The 21,424-nt window shown below is 40.5% G+C and overlaps 1 protein-coding gene across 2 annotated transcripts in view; it reads left to right on the forward strand.

The window, feature by feature from the left end:
* Window positions 1-21,424, forward strand: part of LOC146966813 (cadherin-18) — a 91,351-nt gene that overhangs the window by 48,398 nt on the left and 21,529 nt on the right. For both annotated transcript variants that reach the window (XM_085763046.1, XM_085763047.1), the window contains exons 5-10: window positions 3,914-4,081; window positions 5,630-5,817; window positions 6,976-7,229; window positions 13,161-13,300; window positions 16,654-16,775; window positions 19,733-19,850. In XM_085763046.1, coding sequence (XP_085619172.1) covers window positions 3,914-4,081; window positions 5,630-5,817; window positions 6,976-7,229; window positions 13,161-13,300; window positions 16,654-16,775; window positions 19,733-19,850 — 990 coding nt within the window. The remainder of the gene's footprint in view (window positions 1-3,913; window positions 4,082-5,629; window positions 5,818-6,975; window positions 7,230-13,160; window positions 13,301-16,653; window positions 16,776-19,732; window positions 19,851-21,424) is intronic.

Here is a 21,424-nt window from a genome sequence, read left to right on the forward strand (position 1 = left end):
GAATAGTCTATCACTGTCTGCTTACCATTTGCAAGGCAGAACGTAGCAAAGTATAATTCACCACCATTCCAAAGGTCAGTCAACTCCCATTTAATGAGGGTAATTATTCAAAAAGAAAGAGTTACAATATACAAGCGCTGTTAAATCAAGAACTAATCGTTATATCACACCAATAAAAGAAGAATGCAAATGTGGCTTTTGCCAAATATTTGTTCTTAGTGTCAAAGAGTAGACATACCTGGCAGTCAAATGAGATTTATCTGCTTTGATATGCTTTGGAATAAAGGCCGGCAACACATTAGTCTCTGTCTAGCTTGCTAGCTTGCTGCCCCACTTAACGGCTATTGTTATTTTTATTTTTTATTTTTTGCAAGCAGAACTAATACTCACAAAATGACACCACAGAAGTAGTAGACACTATCAGAGTTGGTACAGACTGAACTAGCACAATATAAAGCTTGTTATATAAAAAAAGTGTCTGAATCTAGTTTTGCCTTACCTTCACAAATAGTACAGTCTTTCCTTGAAGAGGAATTTGAGGACACACAGTGCACTTGTGACATTTAACACTGACAAACTTTTCTTAACCAATCAAATGGTCCTCTCCTTTTTTTTATGGGAAAAAGTCCGGAAGAATCAGCCACAGGAGAAATATGAGCAGGAGCAATCAATAGGTTGGGGTCTAGTCATCCCACTGTGGATGCAGCAGTAGAAACTCTAGTCACAGCTCATTTATAGAAACGTCATCACCTTGTCAAGCTCAACTTTTAAATATTATACTGCAGACGTTGTGGAATCATCTGACATGAGGTCATGGTCTTGACTGCATTTATTTTAGTAGAACACTGACTTTTCTGCTCATAAAAGTCTTATCTTATTCCATTTGTCTATGATAATTAGATTTTACTGTACCATTGGGCCCAATCATGTCATCTAGAATATATCTTGTCCTTTTGTTGATTCACTGCTGATGAGTCCAGGATCACTGGCAGTCTATGGGACCTCGGCCACAGCTCAGTGTCACAGATGATGTGTAACCTAAGATCCCCTGGATCTTAATGCTGCCTTGCTCCTTGACCCACTTTTAATGATTATTCTGCCTGAGGCGAGTGGATTAGTTTCTGTCTATAGAGTCATGAAGAAAGAAAGAGGAAAATGACCTATTGTATAACACAGCTGTAGCTGTCTCTTTGGCGAAATTAGCAAACCCTAAAACTGCATTAATTTGCTCCAAAATTAAGTTTTGCTCAATCCAAGCTGTCGAGGTTTGAATTGGAAAAGTGCTAACAGAACAACTGGTAGAAATTTACTTGGCCAGCCTGGCTGTCTGAGTCAGTGCATAATAATGTAGTTCAGAGTCAGACGCATTTTAAGAAATGTAGGTCTAGATAAACTCTGCATTTTAAGTTTGTTGTCCAATACAGTTTAATGCAAAAGCCACCACTTACAACTTCAAACACCATGAATATAACTGCAAGAATAATTCATGTGAGTGGTTTAGGTATTTTGGTCATTTGGTCTTTGGAAACCTTTCCACAAAGTACATGATACATCACAGTTCACAAATGCTCTCAAAACCATTTTGGGTCATCTCAAAAAGGTTTCAGAACATCCATTAATCCATTGTCTATATACTGCTTATTCATGGAGCCAGTCCAGCTGACATACAGTAGGTCACCAGTCTATCACAGGGCTGACATACTGTACAGAAGAGAAAATGCTCACTCATTCATATCCACACCTACAGGGAATTACTAGTCACCAATATACCTGTATGTAAGTCTCTGGACTGTGGGGGGAAGCGGGAGAACTCAGAGGAAATCCATGCGGGCAACGAAAGAACATGTAAACCCCACTCAGGAATCGAACACAGAACCCTCAGGGCTAAAGAAGAGCAGGGCAAAGAAATGCTTCTTGGTCTGATTCTTGGAAATGTTTTGTTCAACATTATGCACCCTTATCTTATTTTTTGATATTTTTTATTGTTTATACTTTTCCTGCAGCAAGAACACAGATATTCCAGTATATTCATACAGTGGATACATTACTCATATCATGGCATTTCTCCAATCACAGACAAACCCAGTATTGACAGACTAAAAGGACCCGATTAACACGAACAGAATAGTCTGTCACTGTCTTTGGTCATTTTCCTATAAATAACATAGTCATTGCTGTTAACAAGAACAGTTCACAATGCTGTGTTTTGTATTTATAGTCCAGGCGAGACAATCTTTTTGTGCCAATTGGCCGTTTGATGCAAAGATTTTAGAACTAAATGTTAGCGGTTTGTTATGCTAGTTACCTACAACAGCAAATACAAGCTACTGTAAGTGTAATATAGTTGTGTTATCTCTGTTTCTGTTTTGAACCAACTGAAGAAGCTTTATGGTGGGAGGCAAGGGGAATACAGCAAGTGTTCTTTTTTTAAGCAGTTTTTGTTTTTACATAGCTGGTATCAGTATTTAGAAACAAAATACTAGTAGGTAGCTAATTAGCCTGAATTTCTGAAACTTCTTAGACCAAGCTAATGGTTGTGGCATGTTTTTTGAGTCTGAGTCTAGAAAACAAGGTTTCCATGTACACTACTGTACATGCAAAAGGGAGAATGACATTAGTGAGAATGACATTTTTTCCTTCTACATAGCAAACACACAAATTAGCTGAAGGCTGTATTGCTTGCCTCCCCAGAGTAGGTTGAACATTAACAGTAATGTATGTGTATAATGTGGTTTGATTTGAATATAATCATTATATCACTACCCAAGGACGCTTAACAATATAACATATTATACAATTCATAGTGAACATGTGATTTTTTTCTGTACTTGACGCCGTCTCTGAAACCATCTTATCAAACGTCACTTGTTATTCTCACTCACACAACAGGAGGCAACAGCAGCAAAGTCCATTTCACTTTGTGATCAACTCCATGCCATTCTCCCCTGGGTTTCACTGCTCCCGTTCAAGCATTGTGTATTACTGCAGGGTTCACAAGTTCACAAGACCATGAGTTCAATGGTTGCTAGAGGGTCTTGGCTCTGGGGAAAAAGGCGAGATTTACAATGAACACTGATGTAACCGGTGGAACATATTAAATCAGGCTCCATGTGGCAATGTGGTTTCAGGAGCTATGGTGGCAAATTAACCCTCTAGCACAGATCTAAACCCACACACACAAAGCTAATAGAGACTAACACACATGTTAAGACTGTACACAAACACACACGGACAAATATATGTGCAAGGCATGTACCTATTATATCCAATAATTCACCCACCAGCCAGCAACACGGGAAACAAATACTGTGCGTGTCTTTTTAGCTTGTTACTCCGTCGCAATTTACCTGTGAATGGTTTCTCGGTGGTGGGCAGAGTTGCAGTCATATATCACTGAGTTAGAATTGTGAAAGTTCATGGCTGTGTTTGCTGTGTTATTGTAGTAATAAATGTGATTGAGTGGGTGTCTTAGAGAGTTGCATTCTGTCCTGATCCAAGGCTGCGTAGTCATTTAGAATATGACTAAAAGTGAGGAAAGACCAACCTTGACGACAAAGAGTCCGAGAGAATCAGAAATGAAAGACACAGCTTTATGGTGTTTGTCTTTAAAGGAAAGTGCTGCATGAGTAGTCCATGACTGTAAGAGGTCTTTGTGGAGGAAATATTAGGAGAATAATAGTTGACAGTGTTAGATTCACTCTCTCATCATGTCTTAATGTGGATTTTGTTTTGTTTTGTTTTTGCATTTTCTTGTTATGATTACTCTCCAAAGACTCAGTTCAGTATCAATGTTGCTCTTACAGTATGTGCTACCTGCTTGTTCTTTTTTTTAATGCTGTCATAAAAAGAACGTCTCATTCCACAAGAGAGTTTGTGACTTTTACTCATTATATAATAAACGGTCTGCTTGCAGGAATCATCAGGACTGCCTTAGCCAACATGGACCGGGAAGCCAGAGAACACTACACAGTCGTTATCCAAGCCAAAGACATGGCAGGCCAGGTCGGAGGCCTCTCTGGCTCCACCACCATCAACATCACCCTGACCGACGTCAACGACAACCCACCCAAGTTTCCCCAAAGTATGTATAGAGCTCTACCTGAAGATGACGCTGCAAAAAATAAATAAATAAATAAATACATTTCACATGCTCTTGAAAACATTTCATGTCGTTTCATGGAAGTTTTAAAGCATCCAACCATGCATGGTCAAGGGGGACCAGCAGATATAGGTCACCAGTCTGTCACAGGGCTGACATGGAGAAGCCGAAGCGAACACACTCATACTGGCACCTACAGGCAATTTTCAAGTTGTCAGTCAACCTGTATGCATGTCTCTGGATTGCAGGAGGAACAGGCACAGGGAGAACATGTAAACCCCACCCAGAGAGACCCTAAGCCCAGATGTCAAATCTAGAACCTTCTTGTTGAGAGGTGCGAACCAAAAAGTAAACCTATAATCTGAAAACAATCTTGTTGGAATAAGATCTTCAGATTGAGGAAAGCTGAGAACATGATATATTCTGTGGCCATAGCCTCTATCTGAAAACTGTTGTCTTTTGACTACTCTGCTAGTTAACTAGCCAGAAGGCGGATTTAACAAAAACAACCAATGGTAATGGTCATGTTTTACTGCTACTAACTTGAATTAGCTTCTATTCTATTAAATGGCCAGGCTGTGGCTGGTAATGTGATAAGCTGTTTTCAGCCATTTCTGGCCTTGAGCACCAGACCTCCACTACAGCCGCCCGAGGCAGCTACACTACCTGAAAAGCATTAAGAAGACTTCTTTGCTGGATTTTCATTATGGAAGTGGAAAGATAGCCAGAAAAGTAACTGTAAGAAAAGTGCTATGTGGAGCAAAAGTCTTAATACGTTTGCGCATGACAGATTATCCGTTAGAATGTATTCTCTGGTTCCGGCTTGAAGGAAAAGAGAAAACATCATCATGGCAGTATTTGACAAAATTAAAATTATTTTAATTATAATTTCTTCATGCATGCATTGATTAACCATTTATCAGTCTTAGAAGGTTTAGGGAACGAATCACGGATTATTGAGTCTTCCCCTCACAGACCTATTCTGCATTCCTCACTATAATGTATTATACTTCATTATTGTGTGACTCAGTAGTCTAATATCGCAGTCAAATTTTCCATAATTAGCAAAATTAGAAAAGCATTCATCTAAACCCTCTGTTTTTGCCGTCTGAATTTTCTCTATTTTAATGATAAATTTAAGTAATGATGAAGTTGTGATTCTTTGCCTTTGAAAGTGCCTCATCAAACACAATCCCCCCTCGGCTCTGAGTTTTTCATTTTATGCCGCGGTGAAAAACTATTTCAAAACCATCAACATTTTGTGAATAATCATCTGCCTCAGAGTTTTGATCTGCTTCACTGCAGCACTATCAACCTCAGTTTAGCATTTAATGTCAATTGAAGCACTGCAGAGTATTTTTTAATGACATTCCCTGAGGAACAGTGGGTGACAGAATCAAATTGCTTAACTAAGCCCTTTTAGGGTGACATTCAGACAATGATGTGGGCCAGATCGGCCTGTGTTTAAAGCTTTTTTTTTTTTTTTTTTTTGCTGTCTCTAAATGGTTACACATCAATGTTCATCCACAGAAAATTACCAGCTGTACGTCCCTGAATCAGCTCAAGTAGGTAAACCGGTGGGGAAGATCAAAGCCAATGACGAGGACCTTGGCGCCAATGCCGACATCAAGTACAGCATCATTAACTCCGAGGGGTCCTACATGTTTTCCATATCCACGGACAGAGACACAAGAGAGGGAATCATCAGCCTCAAAAAGGTAAACACACGCTCACACACACATCAACACCGAAATGTGAAAGAAAATGACCTCATGCATCAGCCCTGTGCTGTTTGGATGCAAACTGAGAGACGAAATGTAGAGTTTGACCTCCAGAGGTATGTGATGTGGGTGTGGATATCTCAGCAACTGAAATATTCCATCTGCAAATCTGCATTCATATTATGCAACCTACAGTCAATGGAATAAATAGAATGTATAAGAGTAGAAGAAGATGAATGCCAATTGATATTCAAGTTCCCAGTTATTCAGAATAATACGCAGCAAAAAAGAAGGTAGACCCAGCAACCCAAAATGTACATTTAAAGGAGACATATTATGCCTCTTACCCACAAATTAAAATAGTTCCCATGTGTCTTAAAGGCATGTCTGTGACATGCTGTGGTCAAAATACCCCAAGGATCAAACATCACAGCTCTTTTCATCCGCTCAAAACAGCCCTGTTCAGAACGGCTGGTTTCAGAGCCTGTCCCTTTAAATCCAAATGAACCACTGTTCGCCCCGCCCCACCCCTTCTACCGGTACCAGGTAGGGGTGGTATTATGCAAATTCGAAAGCTAGTTACATCACTGGAAGACAACTGAGGGAATAGCTCGTAAAACCACATGGCTTTCAACCTAGGGAGCCTGCAGCACATTACACCAAGACATACTGTATATGTTAGGGTTAGGGTTATATGTTAAAGAGCCTTCAGAAAGTGATATTTCCATAACTTCTCCCCTTTCAGACTAATACTGATTTTTTTAAAAGTGTGAAATTATAATTACATGAATTGTTTAGTTTATCATGAAAACCACAGGATCTTAACCTTTTATTTGCAGCTGAAAGAAGTGAACTGCTTGTCAACACAAGTAATTTGTTGTTTCATCAGATTTAAGTTTCATACATATTAGACTTCTTTAGTTTTATAGTTAGATAAAAAAGTTTAAATGAGTGGAAACTTTAAGCTGTGAAAACTTCAAGTTATGAATATTCTTGGTCTAAACTATTCATATTACTGTTAAGTGATTGGTGTCATGTGTTAATGAGCCATTGCTTAGCACTGACTTTCTCTCACTTACACAATTCATATAAAGCTGAACTTTTTATACCGGTACTGTGCTAATCACTTGTCCCCATGGTGCTTCTCCCCAACAGCCTCTGAACTACGAGAGGAAGAAGACCTACACTCTCCAAATCGAGGGGGTAAACACGCATGTGGATCCTCGTTTTTCCTATCTCGGCTCTTTCAAAGACTCCGCCACCCTTAAAATCACGGTGGGGGATGTGGACGAAGCCCCCGTCTTTTCTATGGATTATTATATCATGGATGTGTATGAGAACGCACCGAGCGGCACGGAGGTGGGCACCATAATGGCTCGAGATCCTGACAGCAGGAACAGTCCTGTCAGGTAAGACACTAACTGATAGACGCATACAGTACGCACACACAAGCAGAAGTTAAATGAGTACAAATACTGAGAGGCAGAGCTGCTCTGTAAGCACATTGTCTTATTGGTTGTGCATCATTGGACAGAGCTGAAGATCTACACTTCTTTCTTTTTTTTCTTGTTATGAAATATCAGTGCAGAGAGGAAGTGAGAGAGTAGGCTGCTAATATTATGAGACTTATTCTAAGACTCAGCGCGCTTTCAGCTGTGACCAGCAGCCAATGTAACTTTGCCACTTTGTCAAGTAATTGGTTGCCAAAAACTTTTTTTTTTTTTCTTATATTGCAGCCTTTCCCAGATTGATTTCAAGGAGAATGCTTAAAAGCCTGGTTAGCATATCTCTTTGATTAGCATATCTGATAAAGCATATGTTTGCCATGCGATAAATGAGATAATGAGGGTCCGTTGTTGGACGCCAATTTGGTTACTTATTTATTCTTTTTTATTGGCACTCAGGTTAGCAGTCAGATGCATGTTCGTGCGAGAACGGAGCTGTTTTGGCTTCGCCCATTGCGGTTCAAGTCAACTAATAAGATTATTTCTGCCTCCAAGAAATGTTTGTCTTGCTAAAACTCCAATTTGCATGTAAAATCACTGCCTCGTGTGATAGATACAGCAATTGAGGTTGGTTTCAGCACTGGTTTGCACATTCTGAGTGTCTGTCAATACACGGATATGAAATTATGCATGATGCCTTTTGAACATTTGCAGTAGATAGATTTGTTTATTTCCTCAGTAGGAGCATGACACAGGCAATTAAGACACATACAGATTTGTATGGAGTTACACAAAATACAGACACTTCATTACACATTCACTACAACATGGATTGACATTCTTCATTACCACAGGCTGGATGGGGTTACTTGGTTAAAGTTTTTATGCCTGTAGGAGCAAAGCATATTCTGCACATGGGTAGTCTTTTTTTTTATTTTATTTCTCTACCTCGCACAAGGTATGATAATATTATTTCTTTATTTTGTTTAAATTATTTGTTAGGTCAAGGTGAGGTCATGCTATAAGCCTTTCGGGTTTCCGACCTCACCACCACATTTTTTTTCAGATCTTCCTCCCTGTTAAGAGAGATAAGTAAATGTATTTGTTTTATTTCATATGTTCAAATAAATAAAAGTCTAAAAAAGCCTGTACCTGCAGCCACCGTGGAGGTGAGGGTATGAGGGTAAAGTGCCAGCAGAGTGTGTGGTCTGGGTCACGTACGACTGTGAGTGCTTTGTGGGATCAGGATGGAGGTGACACACTCGGATAAGATCCTCTGAATACCAATGAGTCTGCTGGCCAAATGAGTTATCTTTAGGAGTTTGTTCTAGTTGGTGACTGGAAACATATGGAAAAGACAGATGGCTCCACACAGAAGAACTGGCTGGGTAATGCTGTGGTACAGGAGACGAAGAAGAAGAAGAAGATGGGGCTGGACAGTTCCTCCAAGCTCTGTATGACAATTCAAAATACTGTCCGTCAAGTTAAAGCTATTCCAGGTGGCTAGGAACTTCCTAACAGAATAAAAGCGTAATTTGATAGCCTGTAAGATGGAGTGCAGTTCATTTAATAACCTGCTGTTCATTAGTGATATACATACCCTTAATGTTTTCATATCTCTTCAAACCATCAGTAATATGCATAATGGATCTTTCTCATTTTTGGCATCATCGCAAAGAATGTTATTTTGTCTGCGATCCTGTGAAATCACCCGAGGCGATACAACTGCTTAGCACATTTGTATGCACTCTAAACACATGCTTGTGTACTTGCTGGAAAAAAAAAAGATTGATGTTGGCCTTAGGCTGTGGACTAATCTTCAGTTTTTGCTCTGTGCAGGTACCTCGTTTCATGACATTACACTCAAGCCGCTATCGCCGCGCGTGTTAATTTGAATTCCTTCTGTTGCCTCGGCGTAAATGATGGAGTAGCTTTAAAGATGAGACTCCTCCTGAGGTGAGGTATTGCTGATATATCAATAAGAAGCAATCTTCTGTTGCTGTTACATGTAGCAAGAGAGGCTGCAGAGCCCTGGGGCTTTTCTATACGGCATTAAGTAGACTTTACTGTCCGCTGTGTTTTGGAGAGGTGAGCTCCGTGTTTCTCGATGAATGAAGTACAATATGAAACAGCAGGATGACACTGATTCTTTGATTCGTGTCAAAATCTTAAGACTTTGTGAAAGATTTGTTGTAAACAAGGAGGCAATCTACATATGAAAGAGTTTCCCCGCTCTCCTTGTGGGATACCTCCTCTTCGTCCATTCCTACGGCACATCACTTCCAATGTTCACCACATGAAGAAGAAGTCAGCGGGAGGCACTTCAGTGACATCCACTTGAACCCGCAAAAAAAAGCTGAACAAGCGAGCCGCGGCTCCCTGTGTTGGCGTCAGACGGCAGAATGCAGCAGGGATGAGTGTTTGGCTCTCTTTGATCATGGAGTCTGCCCGCGCGTGCATTTAAATAAACATGTTATTGAAGTGACATTTCAAATGTTGGCGTGAAATTGACATCTAAATAGCCAAGTGAAGTCTTGATGGCTCATTACCCCTGGTTGCTCTTATACATTATCATAATCAGCAGGAACACTTGTGAAAACTTCTTGGCCTGGTTGTGTAGATTCAAATCAATCCCATCTATGGCTTAAACTGATTATTATTTATGTTTGTATTTCTTTCTTTTTCAAAACACATTACATATTTCCACTTTTAACTACTTAAGTAATATTGCTGGAATTTAAATTAAAAATAATAATCTACTTAGAAAGACAGATTGGTTATTTTAAGGAAAAGTTAAATAGTCCCCAGTGGATAATGTCAATCCAAATGACTTTGAAGAAATATATCAAAGTCTTTCTCAAACTAACAAGCCCAAACTAAGTTTATTCATATCTATCTAGATAAACATCACCATATGAGATTATAACGTAGCATTCCTCTCTCTATTCTAACTTCAGCCACAGTATAATTCAGATTTTGACTTCTACTACTACATTTTTTTGTTATGTGGTATTTTATGTCTTACTGTCTTACTTTAACAAAACAAAGTGTATAAACAGTATAAACAACGTGGTTTGGGCTGATTAAGATTGATAGTTCTCATCTAGCTTCACTAAAACTCACAACAGTAACATTGTAAGTGGATTAATAGTAATACTTGAGACGTCTATTTCACGCTAACACTCTAAGTTTAGCATCTGCAAAATATGAGCACTCTGATCAGAGAACAAATGAGCAAAGTGCAGTTTAAGCTGTGAATGTGCTTTTCCAGGCTGCACGCACGTGTGCTTGTATATTAAAAAAAAAAAAAAAAAGCTCCAGTCTTACATCCCTGACTGAAGGTTAGACCAGCCTGTCATCTTGTTTGATACACAGGGCTGTATGTTGCACTGTTGGATTTTTTAAGTGACACTTTATATGTGAATGTCATTGCAATTCCCCCTTTTCACTAATGAGCATTGAACCAAATATGACAAATGTAAAGGTCAGCCCAATAAGCTGAGTCTGGGATGTCTGAAAGCTCACACTTTACACACGATAATGCTCACCACCCATGCTTTGAATTAAGCCACACTGGTATTGGAGGTTTAGGACATTAAAGTTGCCTCTTTATTGTTTTTGTGTTGTGTGGTCATAATTACCACTGCTGCTATCAAAATAATAGATGAAGTTTTGTTGTTGTTCATTGCATTCCAATAATTACAAAGTTTCCGTTTGGATTTCTAAAAACGCAGGCAAGGGACCTATTACTGCACATCAGCCGTTGTTCTTGTTGTTTGAATGAAAGATAAAAAATATATATTCTTTTTTTTATCAAGGTGTTCTGGAAAATAATCATTATTCCGTGTCGCATCTTGTGCTTTATCTGCAGGAATATGGAACTAAAGAAGCAAACAACAAATGCACATGATTTATCACCAGTAGCAGTAATTAACTGTATTGAAGTGTTTCTCAGTGGAGCCATGTAATCACATGGTTTTCCTTGAGACAAAGTGAATACTTAACACCTAAACTCTCCTTTTTTACAGCCCAAAAGCCTTCACGCTCGTATGAGTCTGAGCGTTTAATAAATCATGACAACATTTCTACCGAGGGTGCTTCATACTCTTAAGCAATCCATGCTTAAAAAATTAGTTCATTATGTGAAATAAATGCAATCCTGGCATTAATATCTCCATAATGTTTCCATCTCTCACGTCAGTCGGAAATTGTCGAGGGGCCATATTACTCAGGAGAATGAATGCTGGATTAAAGGTGTAAATAGGTCATTAAGAGATAAATTAGGGAATACACAGTCAATGCTCATTCCGTGCTTGAACTCATGAGAGGGGCAACTGAGCCCCGTTTCTGTTTTGTATTCCTCAGACTGCTTTGCTTCTGGTTTGATAACAGCATTGCTAGAAAGCCATTACTACAGTGTAAACATTGCCGGCAGAACATTACTTTTTGTCATTATTAAATATTGAGGATAATTGCTCTTGACTTAGAAATATGTATTTTCAGAACATTCTGTCAAGACCTAAAGTCCATTTAAAGGCAGCTTGGATTATTCTATTCATGTGCTCTGGAGGTGGTGCAAGACATTGAAAATAATGGAAGCATAAGAGACAGAACATCCCCTATGGCTTGCAGAGCCTCGGCTCTTCATTCAATCCGCTGCACGGTTTTGGTTCGTTGAACATTTGATCATTAATGGAAGTTTTTGTTTTCTGGTTTTGGCACCAAATAGACATGAACCAAAGCAAATAAATGTGTTTTTTTATGTTTCAGTAGAGTTAGTGAAGTGGAGCAAGGCCCAGAAAGGCATTAAGTGCCTGCATAGTGTTTTTTAGGCATTTAACTAAGGGCTGTTTGGCTCTGCCAAATTCACACTAAGGTCATTCTATTTGTAATGAGCAGTAATATTCTCACTTGCATTTTTTCTGTGGCTTTGAAAATAGTTTTCTAAAGTTTTAAATAATAACTTTGCTTAAATATTTAGTAATAAAACTTTTAGCATTGAAAGAAATGGAGAACCTTGTGTTTTTGTATTTGGCCCATCTGGACTAAAATTCAGGTGTCGCAGACTCTGTTTGACTCTGTCTGTAGTTTGTGCATTATGTCTGTATCTCTGTTGTGAGTACTGTTATTAATTTAGTGGAGGAGGAATACTGAATTATTTGAATGGCCCTTTAACTCTATTTCAGTCCAAAGCTGTATTCCACCCTCTCTTTTTGTGCATTTCTTGACATCTTCATTGTTTGAGTGAGTGGCCCCATATTGATGCTGAAGGACACTTTGACAAATTTAAGACTCTTGAAGATTCAAGATTTAACAGTGATGTTGGGTTGCTGCCTTAAGTCAATTAGATGTGGTTGGAGCAGTGGTGATATGTAAAAATGATACGGGTTAGATAACTTTGATTCTGAAAGTCTAAACTTTCAACATTGAGCACTGTATAACAGGCTGATTACGTTGTATGCAGCTGGCATCCTGGTCTTTAGTCTGTTCTTTTTAATCACCTATCACTGTGTTTTTTTTCCACAATTATGTTCAAAATACACAATGTCAAGAACAGCCTGTCTGCATGATTATCATGCAATCGACAGACACTGATGATACTGGCATTGGTATCAGTTAGCAAGGTCTCTTTATATATGGCAATGGCACTGCCCCCTACTCACTGTCCCTGTACATGTTTAATATAAAAAAACATTATGAACCTGTGTATTTTTTGAATAGCTTAGTATTGTATGTGCAATAACAAGGTGTGTTTATACCTGGCACTGGGCCCAGCTTATTACATTATACAGTAGGGGGTCCCTGCACCATCTCTCCATCAGTTTGGGGGTCCTTGAAAAACCTGAAAACCGTTGAAGACCCCTGCACTAAGTGAGTCATGTCTTTTCCTAACAGGTATTTCATGGAAAGCAAAGAAGAAGAAGAAGAGCGGTACTTCAGAATTGAGGAGAGCAGTGGAATCGTACGGACGACGCAGCCTCTGGACAGGGAAGACAAAGCCTGGCATAACATCACCGTGATGGCCTCGGAGGTTGGTAGGTACCCAGCCAGGTCACTTCTCATAAACCTAATGTTCACATAAGGGCCAGTGATTGTGAAGCAGCTGTAAAGCTGTGTGTGTCTGCTGCTGCGGCTGTGTTTGTGAATGATGCTGAGGTTTTCCTGATGTCTACCGCCCTTGCGTGGCTTCTTGAAACTCTCAAAGGAAATGTGCACTTTTCATTTAGTTTCATCAAGTTCAAGGACGACTGTTCTAGCTCTAGTCTCGTAGCCGGCATGCTAACAGGAAATAGCAATATTTTTTTTCATCAGGTATAGGAGCACTTCAGGCAGTAATTATCTACATTCATGTATTGTATTCACATAAAACACAAATGGCTTTTATATTCACTACACTTTCCATACTCATCACCCACTGACATATAAATATGGTAAATGGCTCCTTTGTTTTACATGTCAAATGTTCTAATGCAGATGTATTTCAAAGAGAGTGCTAAACAAAAACAACGCTGCCATAGTTCTATCCAGAATTATATATTTTCTCTTTTTTTTCCACGAGATAACAAGACGCCCAGGGGGGATCATATAGTGAGGGAGGGCAGCCCAGGTTCAAATTCATGGAGTGTAAAACTGGAGTCAAAATCAATATCAACAAAAGAAAGGTTCCATAAAAAAGGAATGACTATATGAATCTCCAGCGCATCCTCTCCTTTTACCTACAGAATGAAATCTGCAGCACAGTTTTTTTATTTTTAGGCAGATATTCACTCTGATGTCTTGATCAAAGACGCTTAGATACTGTGCATGTAAATGGACTCCAAACAAGGCCTCAAAGCTGAAGCTGTCACTTGCAGCTTTATCCAGGTAACTGTCCCTTATCTCCTAAAGACCAGGAATATTCAAATCTTTGGATTATAATATTTTATAGTTACACATTTTCTAGTCTTATCAACCACTCCTCAAAAATGTTGTAACGAAAGCTGCATTCACCCATTTCACATGCACATTCATTTAGTAGTTTTTGAACGTAGACACACACCCATATACTGATAAAACACCAGGGCCAGTTTGGTGTTGCAGTGTCAAAGGACACTCAGGATTATGGACTGGAGGAGGTGGAAATGAAACCACTGACTCTCTGATTAGTGGATGACCCATGAGACCTCATTACCCATAGCCACAAAGTAAAACGCTATATTTGTTGACTTGTTTCAAGTTTCAACAAGAAAAAGCATTTACATGTATGTCGTATTTTTCAAATGTTTGACAGTCATACGTGATACACAACAAGATGTTTTAATGGCACCATTAACTGTGATATCACGGTCCCACTCTGTATTTAAAACACAGCTCGACATCAGGTGAATTAACAGTGAAATGAACAATTAAAGTCAGGAGAAAACAGGGATAAAGGAGTTAATTTGCATATTGATTAGAATGTATTCAAATAGGTTAGAGTGTATTTTCCTTATAATTAACTACAAAATCAAATTAGTCCCAATTGTTTCAATGTCCTTTCCTACATTGAAAATTAATTAAATTAATGCAGGCCCTGCTAACTTCAAGAATTGCTATCAGGTAACTTGGGTAATTTGTAATCACAATTAGGCAAATCTCCTGCCAGCCGACAGAGGTGCTGCATGCTAATGCTTCTTTATCTCCTCACCTCTCTTTAGTATTCAAGGATACAGTTACATGCCGAGTCACTATCAAAAGGCAGAATGATACATTTTTACTACTTTGAATGAGCAAGGACACACAGTGTCACAGACACAAAGCACCCAGCACAGTTCAGTGCAAAGTAGCATCCTGCAGAGACTCTTCCCTGCTGTCTGATAGCCACCGGGAGCTGTGAGACAAACCACAGTGAGTGAGTGAATTACAGAATGAATATGTTATTGAATTTTTAGTCTTAGCTTTTGGCCCGCCCTTTGCACTTTACAACTGAGAGCACAAAAGCACTCCCGTAAGATTGCAGGTGCAGTGTTGAGCTTGTCTCTAGGTGCTGAACAAATGCCATGCACAGAAACATATATTCAGTGCACAGGATGAGGTAAATCAAAAGCTTGAAAACATATAGACAGATTGCTGCACCTGCATGACATTTTCCTTTCATAGATGATTTTGTGGTGTGAGCATGCTATTTTTCCCAGCTTTGTTCTGTGGCACTCACCTGGAAGCTACTCAGTAGAGTCAGTCCCTCTCTGTCGGGGCCTGAGGTATCCCACTGACTGAAGGGTAACTGCCCTGCATAAGGATTCTTCAGTAATATTAAAGGGATAGTTCAACATTTTGGCAAAATTGGCCCATTGCAATAATCGCTATAGTCATAGCAGTAGGTTTGTTACCTTTATTTGTCGGTGCAAGCTATTTGTAGAACCGCCGAGCTGCTCAGAGCTACACTACAGAGGCTAATGGGATTTCTTGGTTTCCCTCATCAAATACACAATCCAACATCTCCAAAACGCTCTCGTGGACAAGTTGTGACCTGCACATTCACCACACTATGAGATAATAATGGAACGACTTGTTTTAGATGTCAATTCATGCAAAACCGCTGATGCGCGTTGCCTTCAGGGACAGTTTTTCAGTAAGCAGTCTCTGTATTTGCCTCGAAAACAACTCTGTCTCGTAACGTTCCGTTATTATCTCATAGCGTGGTGAATGTGCAGGTCACAACTTGTCCACCGGAGCGTTTTGGAGTTGTTGGATTGTGTGTTTGATGAGTTTGATGAGGGAAACCAAGAAATTCCATTAGCTTTCATAGCTCTGAGCAGCTCGCGGCTCTGCTCCGCCGTTCTAAAATAAAGTAATGCACCTACTGCTATCACTATAGTGATTATGGCAATGGGCCAATTTGCCAAAATGTTGAACTATCCCTTTAAGTGAACCAGTTGAAAATCATCTGGACACCAGCCCTCATTCGTACTAAAAGCAAAACACATCAATATGAAATCTTAATTCAATGGAGTGTTAAATTGTGTTGTGTTGTGTTGTTTTTCTGGTGTTCTACAAGAAAAGACAGATGAAAAATGACATGTGTTTTCCTACATGAGTTGCTCATGCAGGACAATGGGTAAATACAACTGCACACAGACATGTGCGCGCACACACACACACTAACTAGGACAGCACAATACTCCACACAGATGATCAGATGTGCTTTAATACAAAATTGCCTTCTGCAACACTGCATCCCACAGTGCCTTTGTAGTGGCACACACTAAGACTAAAGCCATAAAAAAGAAAAGCCCAACAAGAAGAGCACAGTGTGCCCCAGTTTGAAATTACAGTGTTGATGCTCTACTTTATTATTAAGGCTTACATTTGACTTTCATCTTCTTTGTCACATTTTCTCTCTGTCTCTCTCTCTCTCTCTTTGCTACAGACAACCCCAGCCTCCTCAGTCACGTTCCTGTTACCGTCCAGGTCCTGGACGTGAACGACAATCCGCCAGAAATAGCCACGGACGGCGAGGTCATCGTGTGTGAGAGCTCAAGGCCGGGACAGGTGAGCGTCTAGGATTCACCTAGAAAAATCTGCCTCTGCTTCAGTTTTTCTCCTCCTATCCATCACTCCTCTCTCACACATTCCACTCCATCCACAATCTCCACCTCAGAAGGAAAGCCTAGCGTTCACCTCAGCTGTTCTAGTGAATGCAGGCATTCTGTACTGAACCATTGTTTTCCTCAGTGGTTTGGGTTTTGCTCACTGAGAACTAAGCAGTGAGAGACCATACAGCCACTGGAGAGAGCTGCTTAATCATCCCTCATTGAAAATGAGTATCTCAGCAGCAAACCATGACAACTCTAAATCGAAGCTCATTCCAATTTGCTCTCAGTAGTCTTTGATTCATTCAAATTAAGAAGGTTTTTGAGATATAGAGCAATCAGCAGCATGGAAAAAGGCTGAAAGGCTGGTCGGACGAATGATGGGGGAAAGACTGGGAAGACACAAACTAAATACATTTTTAATAGTTTGGAGCTAGTGGGGGAGAAGTTTGAATTAAAGTTTACATTAGATTTGAGTTGTGGTTGTGTAGTAGCCTGGGGATGCTTGGCCCAGGGGATTAAATGGGAAGAGTTATGAATTCTTGAATGAGATAGCGGCTTGCTCATTAATGTTTAAGAATCCGCTTGCATCTCAATTCTTAAAGTAAAATTGTAACAGGACACCTACTGTAGCAGAGGAGAGTTCAAAGTATATTAAACTGTGAATGATTGCAGCAACAGTGCACCAGAGAAATGACCACAGACAGGCAAACACAATTCACATCTTGACATAATTCAAGAGTTGTGAGTGACATCTGTACCGAGACGTGTCTGCCAAATAATAAATAATAAAACAAGTTGATGTTTGGATCTGAAGAGTCTGGGTGTGATAACGGAGAGAGGGAAAAATCTTGTCAGCTCAACAAGCACAACCCCCGAACTGCTCGCTGATTTGCGACATGTCACTTCCTTGATGCTGTCAGGTACGATATAGTGTTTTAACACCACCGATAGCCAGACCTCAACTTGTGGACAAGATCACAGATTCCTGAGGAAACTCGAGCAGAAAGATTGCTCAGACAGGTTCAGACATATCACACTGTCGTTTTACAAACCAGCACAAATACATAGGAAAACGTATGCATATATGAAAATGTAAATAATGTTTTTTTTTACATTTAAAAACATCAACAATGTTCAAAAGCTGGTCATCTTTTCTTCTAGAATTAGGGCCAATCACTGTGATAAGCCTAATGCATTTTACGCGTGTGATGTAAAAAGATTACACCCAGGACAAAGACTGAGTGTCAGGACTGATAGCTGGTTAGCAACAGGAAAACTTAAAAGGGAAGAGACAAGGTACAGATGCTGAACTGATAAATAATGTCTCCCCTGTCAAATGAAAAATAGAAATTAAGCTTCCGTCCTAAATGTTCAGTTGTTTTAATTAAAATGATAAATGCTTGGAGAAGTCCCCTGTGATGTGCAGATTTTCCAAGTGCACAATGAGTTGGATAAGATTGGGAACCATTGTTCTAAACCAAATATTTCATTATGGAGGAGGAGCATGCACCCACTCACTGGAGCTAATAACACGGCAGTGACATTTTCCTCAGGTGTGCATTTTCAAGCTACAGCCAGCTGTACTGCTTCCACTAGTTTCCCACTCAGGCAACTGGTTTCTCCCAGTGATTAAAGGGATAGTTCAACATTTTGGCAAATTGGCCCATTGCCATAATCCCTATAGTCATAGCAGTAAGTTTGTTACCTTTATTTGTCAGTGCAAGCTGTTTTTAGAATGGCGGAGCAGAGCCGTGAGCTGCTCAGAGCTACGCTACGGAGGCTCATCAAATACACAATCCAAAAACTCCAAAACGCTCTGGTGGACAAGTTATGACCTGCACATGGAACGTTACAAGATAGATTTGTTTAAGAGGTAAATTCATGCAAAACCGCTGATACACATTGCCGTCAGGGACAGTTTTTCAGCAAGCAGTCTCTGTATTTACCTCGAAAACAAATCCGTCTTGTAATGTTCTGTTATTATCTCATAGTGTGGTGAATGTGCAGGTCACAACTTGTCCACCAGAGCGTTTTTAGAGTTGTTGGATTGTGTATTTGATGAGTTTGATGAGAGAAACCAAGAAATCCCATTAGCCTCCGTAGCGTAGCTCTGAGCAGCTCGCAGCTCTGCTCCGCCGTTCTAAAAATAGCTTGCACCGACAAATAAAGGTAATGAACCTACTGCTATGACAATAGGGACTTTGGCAATGGGGCAATTTGCCAAAATGTTGAACTATCCCTTTAAAAAAATAACAACATTGCTATACTGTATAACTGAACTTCGGAGCCATTAAAAACCTGAATGAAAAGAACACTGCTCCTCTGAGCCGGCGCCACCCTGTCAGCCGAGTGAGGTTGAGCACAAACAAAACCCCACTGTAACAGTGTGTAGTTAAAGACCAGGGCTCTTGCAAGTACACCAGGAGCACAGCAACACCTCCGGTTTCACATGGAAGATAAGAAGTCCCACGGTGACAGCGACAATCAGATTGTTGTTTTTTCCTTGACGCCGGCTCCTCTTACTGTGTCTTTTACCAATTAAGGGTAACAAGCTGACATAAGTGGCAGTGAGTTCGCCCTATGAGACCCCTGTCATTGTACCCACACATCCCCACCACCCCCTCACCCCTCCCTCTTCATAGCACCAGCCAAATGCTCTGAAATCCAAGTGTTGCAACCAGCCACTCCCCGTCACGCTGCTTCATGCACAGCTAGGGGAGGAAATGCTACAAGGCCAGCCGGGCTGTCCAATCACAATCAAACAAATCATGAGACGCGCATCAAGACCCTAAATCAACCCTTTGTCCTGGCCGCAGTTAGAGTGAAAAGTGATTCTAAATAGTGCAGCAGCTAATTAAATGTTGCAGGTGTTGCCTCTGGAAAGTAATTTAGCCTCTGTCTTCTGAACTCTAGGTGATCCAGACCGTCACAGCAGTGGATAAGGATGACTTTGCCAATGGACAGCGGTTTTCCTTTGCTCTGCCGAGCCAGCTACCGGTTAATCCCAACTTCACCCTGAAGGACAATGAAGGTAATTAGAGGGATCAATATGTTTGTTTGCATTTCTTATGAGTTTTTGCACTCTGCCTCCGGGCGCAGCGCTCCGTCCTCATAGCTCACAACCCCTAAGATCCAAGGAGCCGTACTGATTTTCTTACACCTTAGAGGAGCAATAAAAACACATGCTGGACCAGCTGGGTGTGGTGGTGGACGTCTTGAAGCGTAAAGTTATGAAAGTTTGGTGTTTTTTTTGCGCGTTCTGATGTCAGACAGATCCCCTGCTGCGGCTCTCGGGGCTCTCTCTCTCTCTCTCTCTGTCTTTTCCGCCTGCATTCCTGCGTGCGTTGTTTTGTGGGGGCCAACGACGGTGGTTGTTACCTTGGCAACCATCTCAGTCTCAGGTGGATACCTAGCCCTGGGTTGGTCTGCAATCACAGGGCTTTTAAAAGCTCTCAGCCAGGAGATCTCACAGTTGCCCGCTGAGGAGAGGAGGGGAGTTCACAGCACTCCAGATGAATGTCTGGGCCAGAGAGAGAGAGGGAGGGGAAGGAAAACAGAGAGGAAGGAGCAGCACAAGAGAGATCAGAACAAAAAAAAAAAATCGATGTGATAATAAGAGATAAGTCTGTTTGGCCCTTGGTCCGGTTGCCTCCCACTACAAGCCTTCCCCTTGCCTGCTTCAACTACATAGAGGTGCAGAGGGAAGTTTTACTGCATTCACTTAAGTGGCACTCAGAGACGTCCTGCACCTCAACCTCCTGAGGGCTGGAGATGAATCAAACAAGGAAAGGTTGGACTGGCTCACTGCTCCGCGTATCTCCTCAAGGACAATGAATTATCATTTTTTGAAAGTGCAAATTTGGTATAAATAATTTATCGAGCAGCATTTTGCTTCAGTTTTACACAGTTTAACCCAGTAGTCTGATTCTGAAGGCAGCTGCTGGAGATGATGGGAGCGTGATGTGTGTATTTTTAGAGCACTTCCTTTACTTTTCCTTGGTTCTGTATTAATTCTTCGTCTTTGATTGGATCCTTCACTGTGTGATTCAGGAGCCTTAAAGGGGAACTATGCAAGTCCGGTGGCTTTTCCGCTGTTTTGCTCACGTTCCTCTCGTCCATGTGCATTTGTTTACAAACACGACATATGTATTTGTGTAGTTTTAACCGTCATAAACAAAAGATTGCTGGTTATGGAGCATGTTTGTGTCACGGTGCCGCAGAGAGGAGAGCTGGCGACCGAGTAACTTCACTGATGTTGCAAGGTTGGTTTTCAGCCATGAGACGCCAGGTGGAAGGCAGAGAGCCTCCGTTCTCACTCCTAACAAGTCACAAGTCATGTAGTTAACTATCACAACTATCACAATTACTCTGGAGCTTTTTTAATTAAGGTAAAAATGTAGCATAGCCACGGGAGAAATCCTGCTTAGTTCCTCTTTAATAGAAAAATTCTGATTCAGAGCTCGCCCCCACGGCGATTTTTATCCCGTCTAAAAAGGACCAATATTTTGGCATCTCTGTACGGGTGTGAACATGTCGTATATGTTGTGAAGAAACACTTGTTAAATATTTCTTATCTTTGTCACTTTGTTGCTCTCGGGTTCTACA

Source organism: Trachurus japonicus, chromosome 20 (genome assembly GCF_045865225.1).
Source record: "Trachurus japonicus isolate A0001 chromosome 20, Traja_1.0".
Lineage (NCBI taxonomy): Eukaryota > Metazoa > Chordata > Actinopteri > Carangiformes > Carangidae > Trachurus > Trachurus japonicus.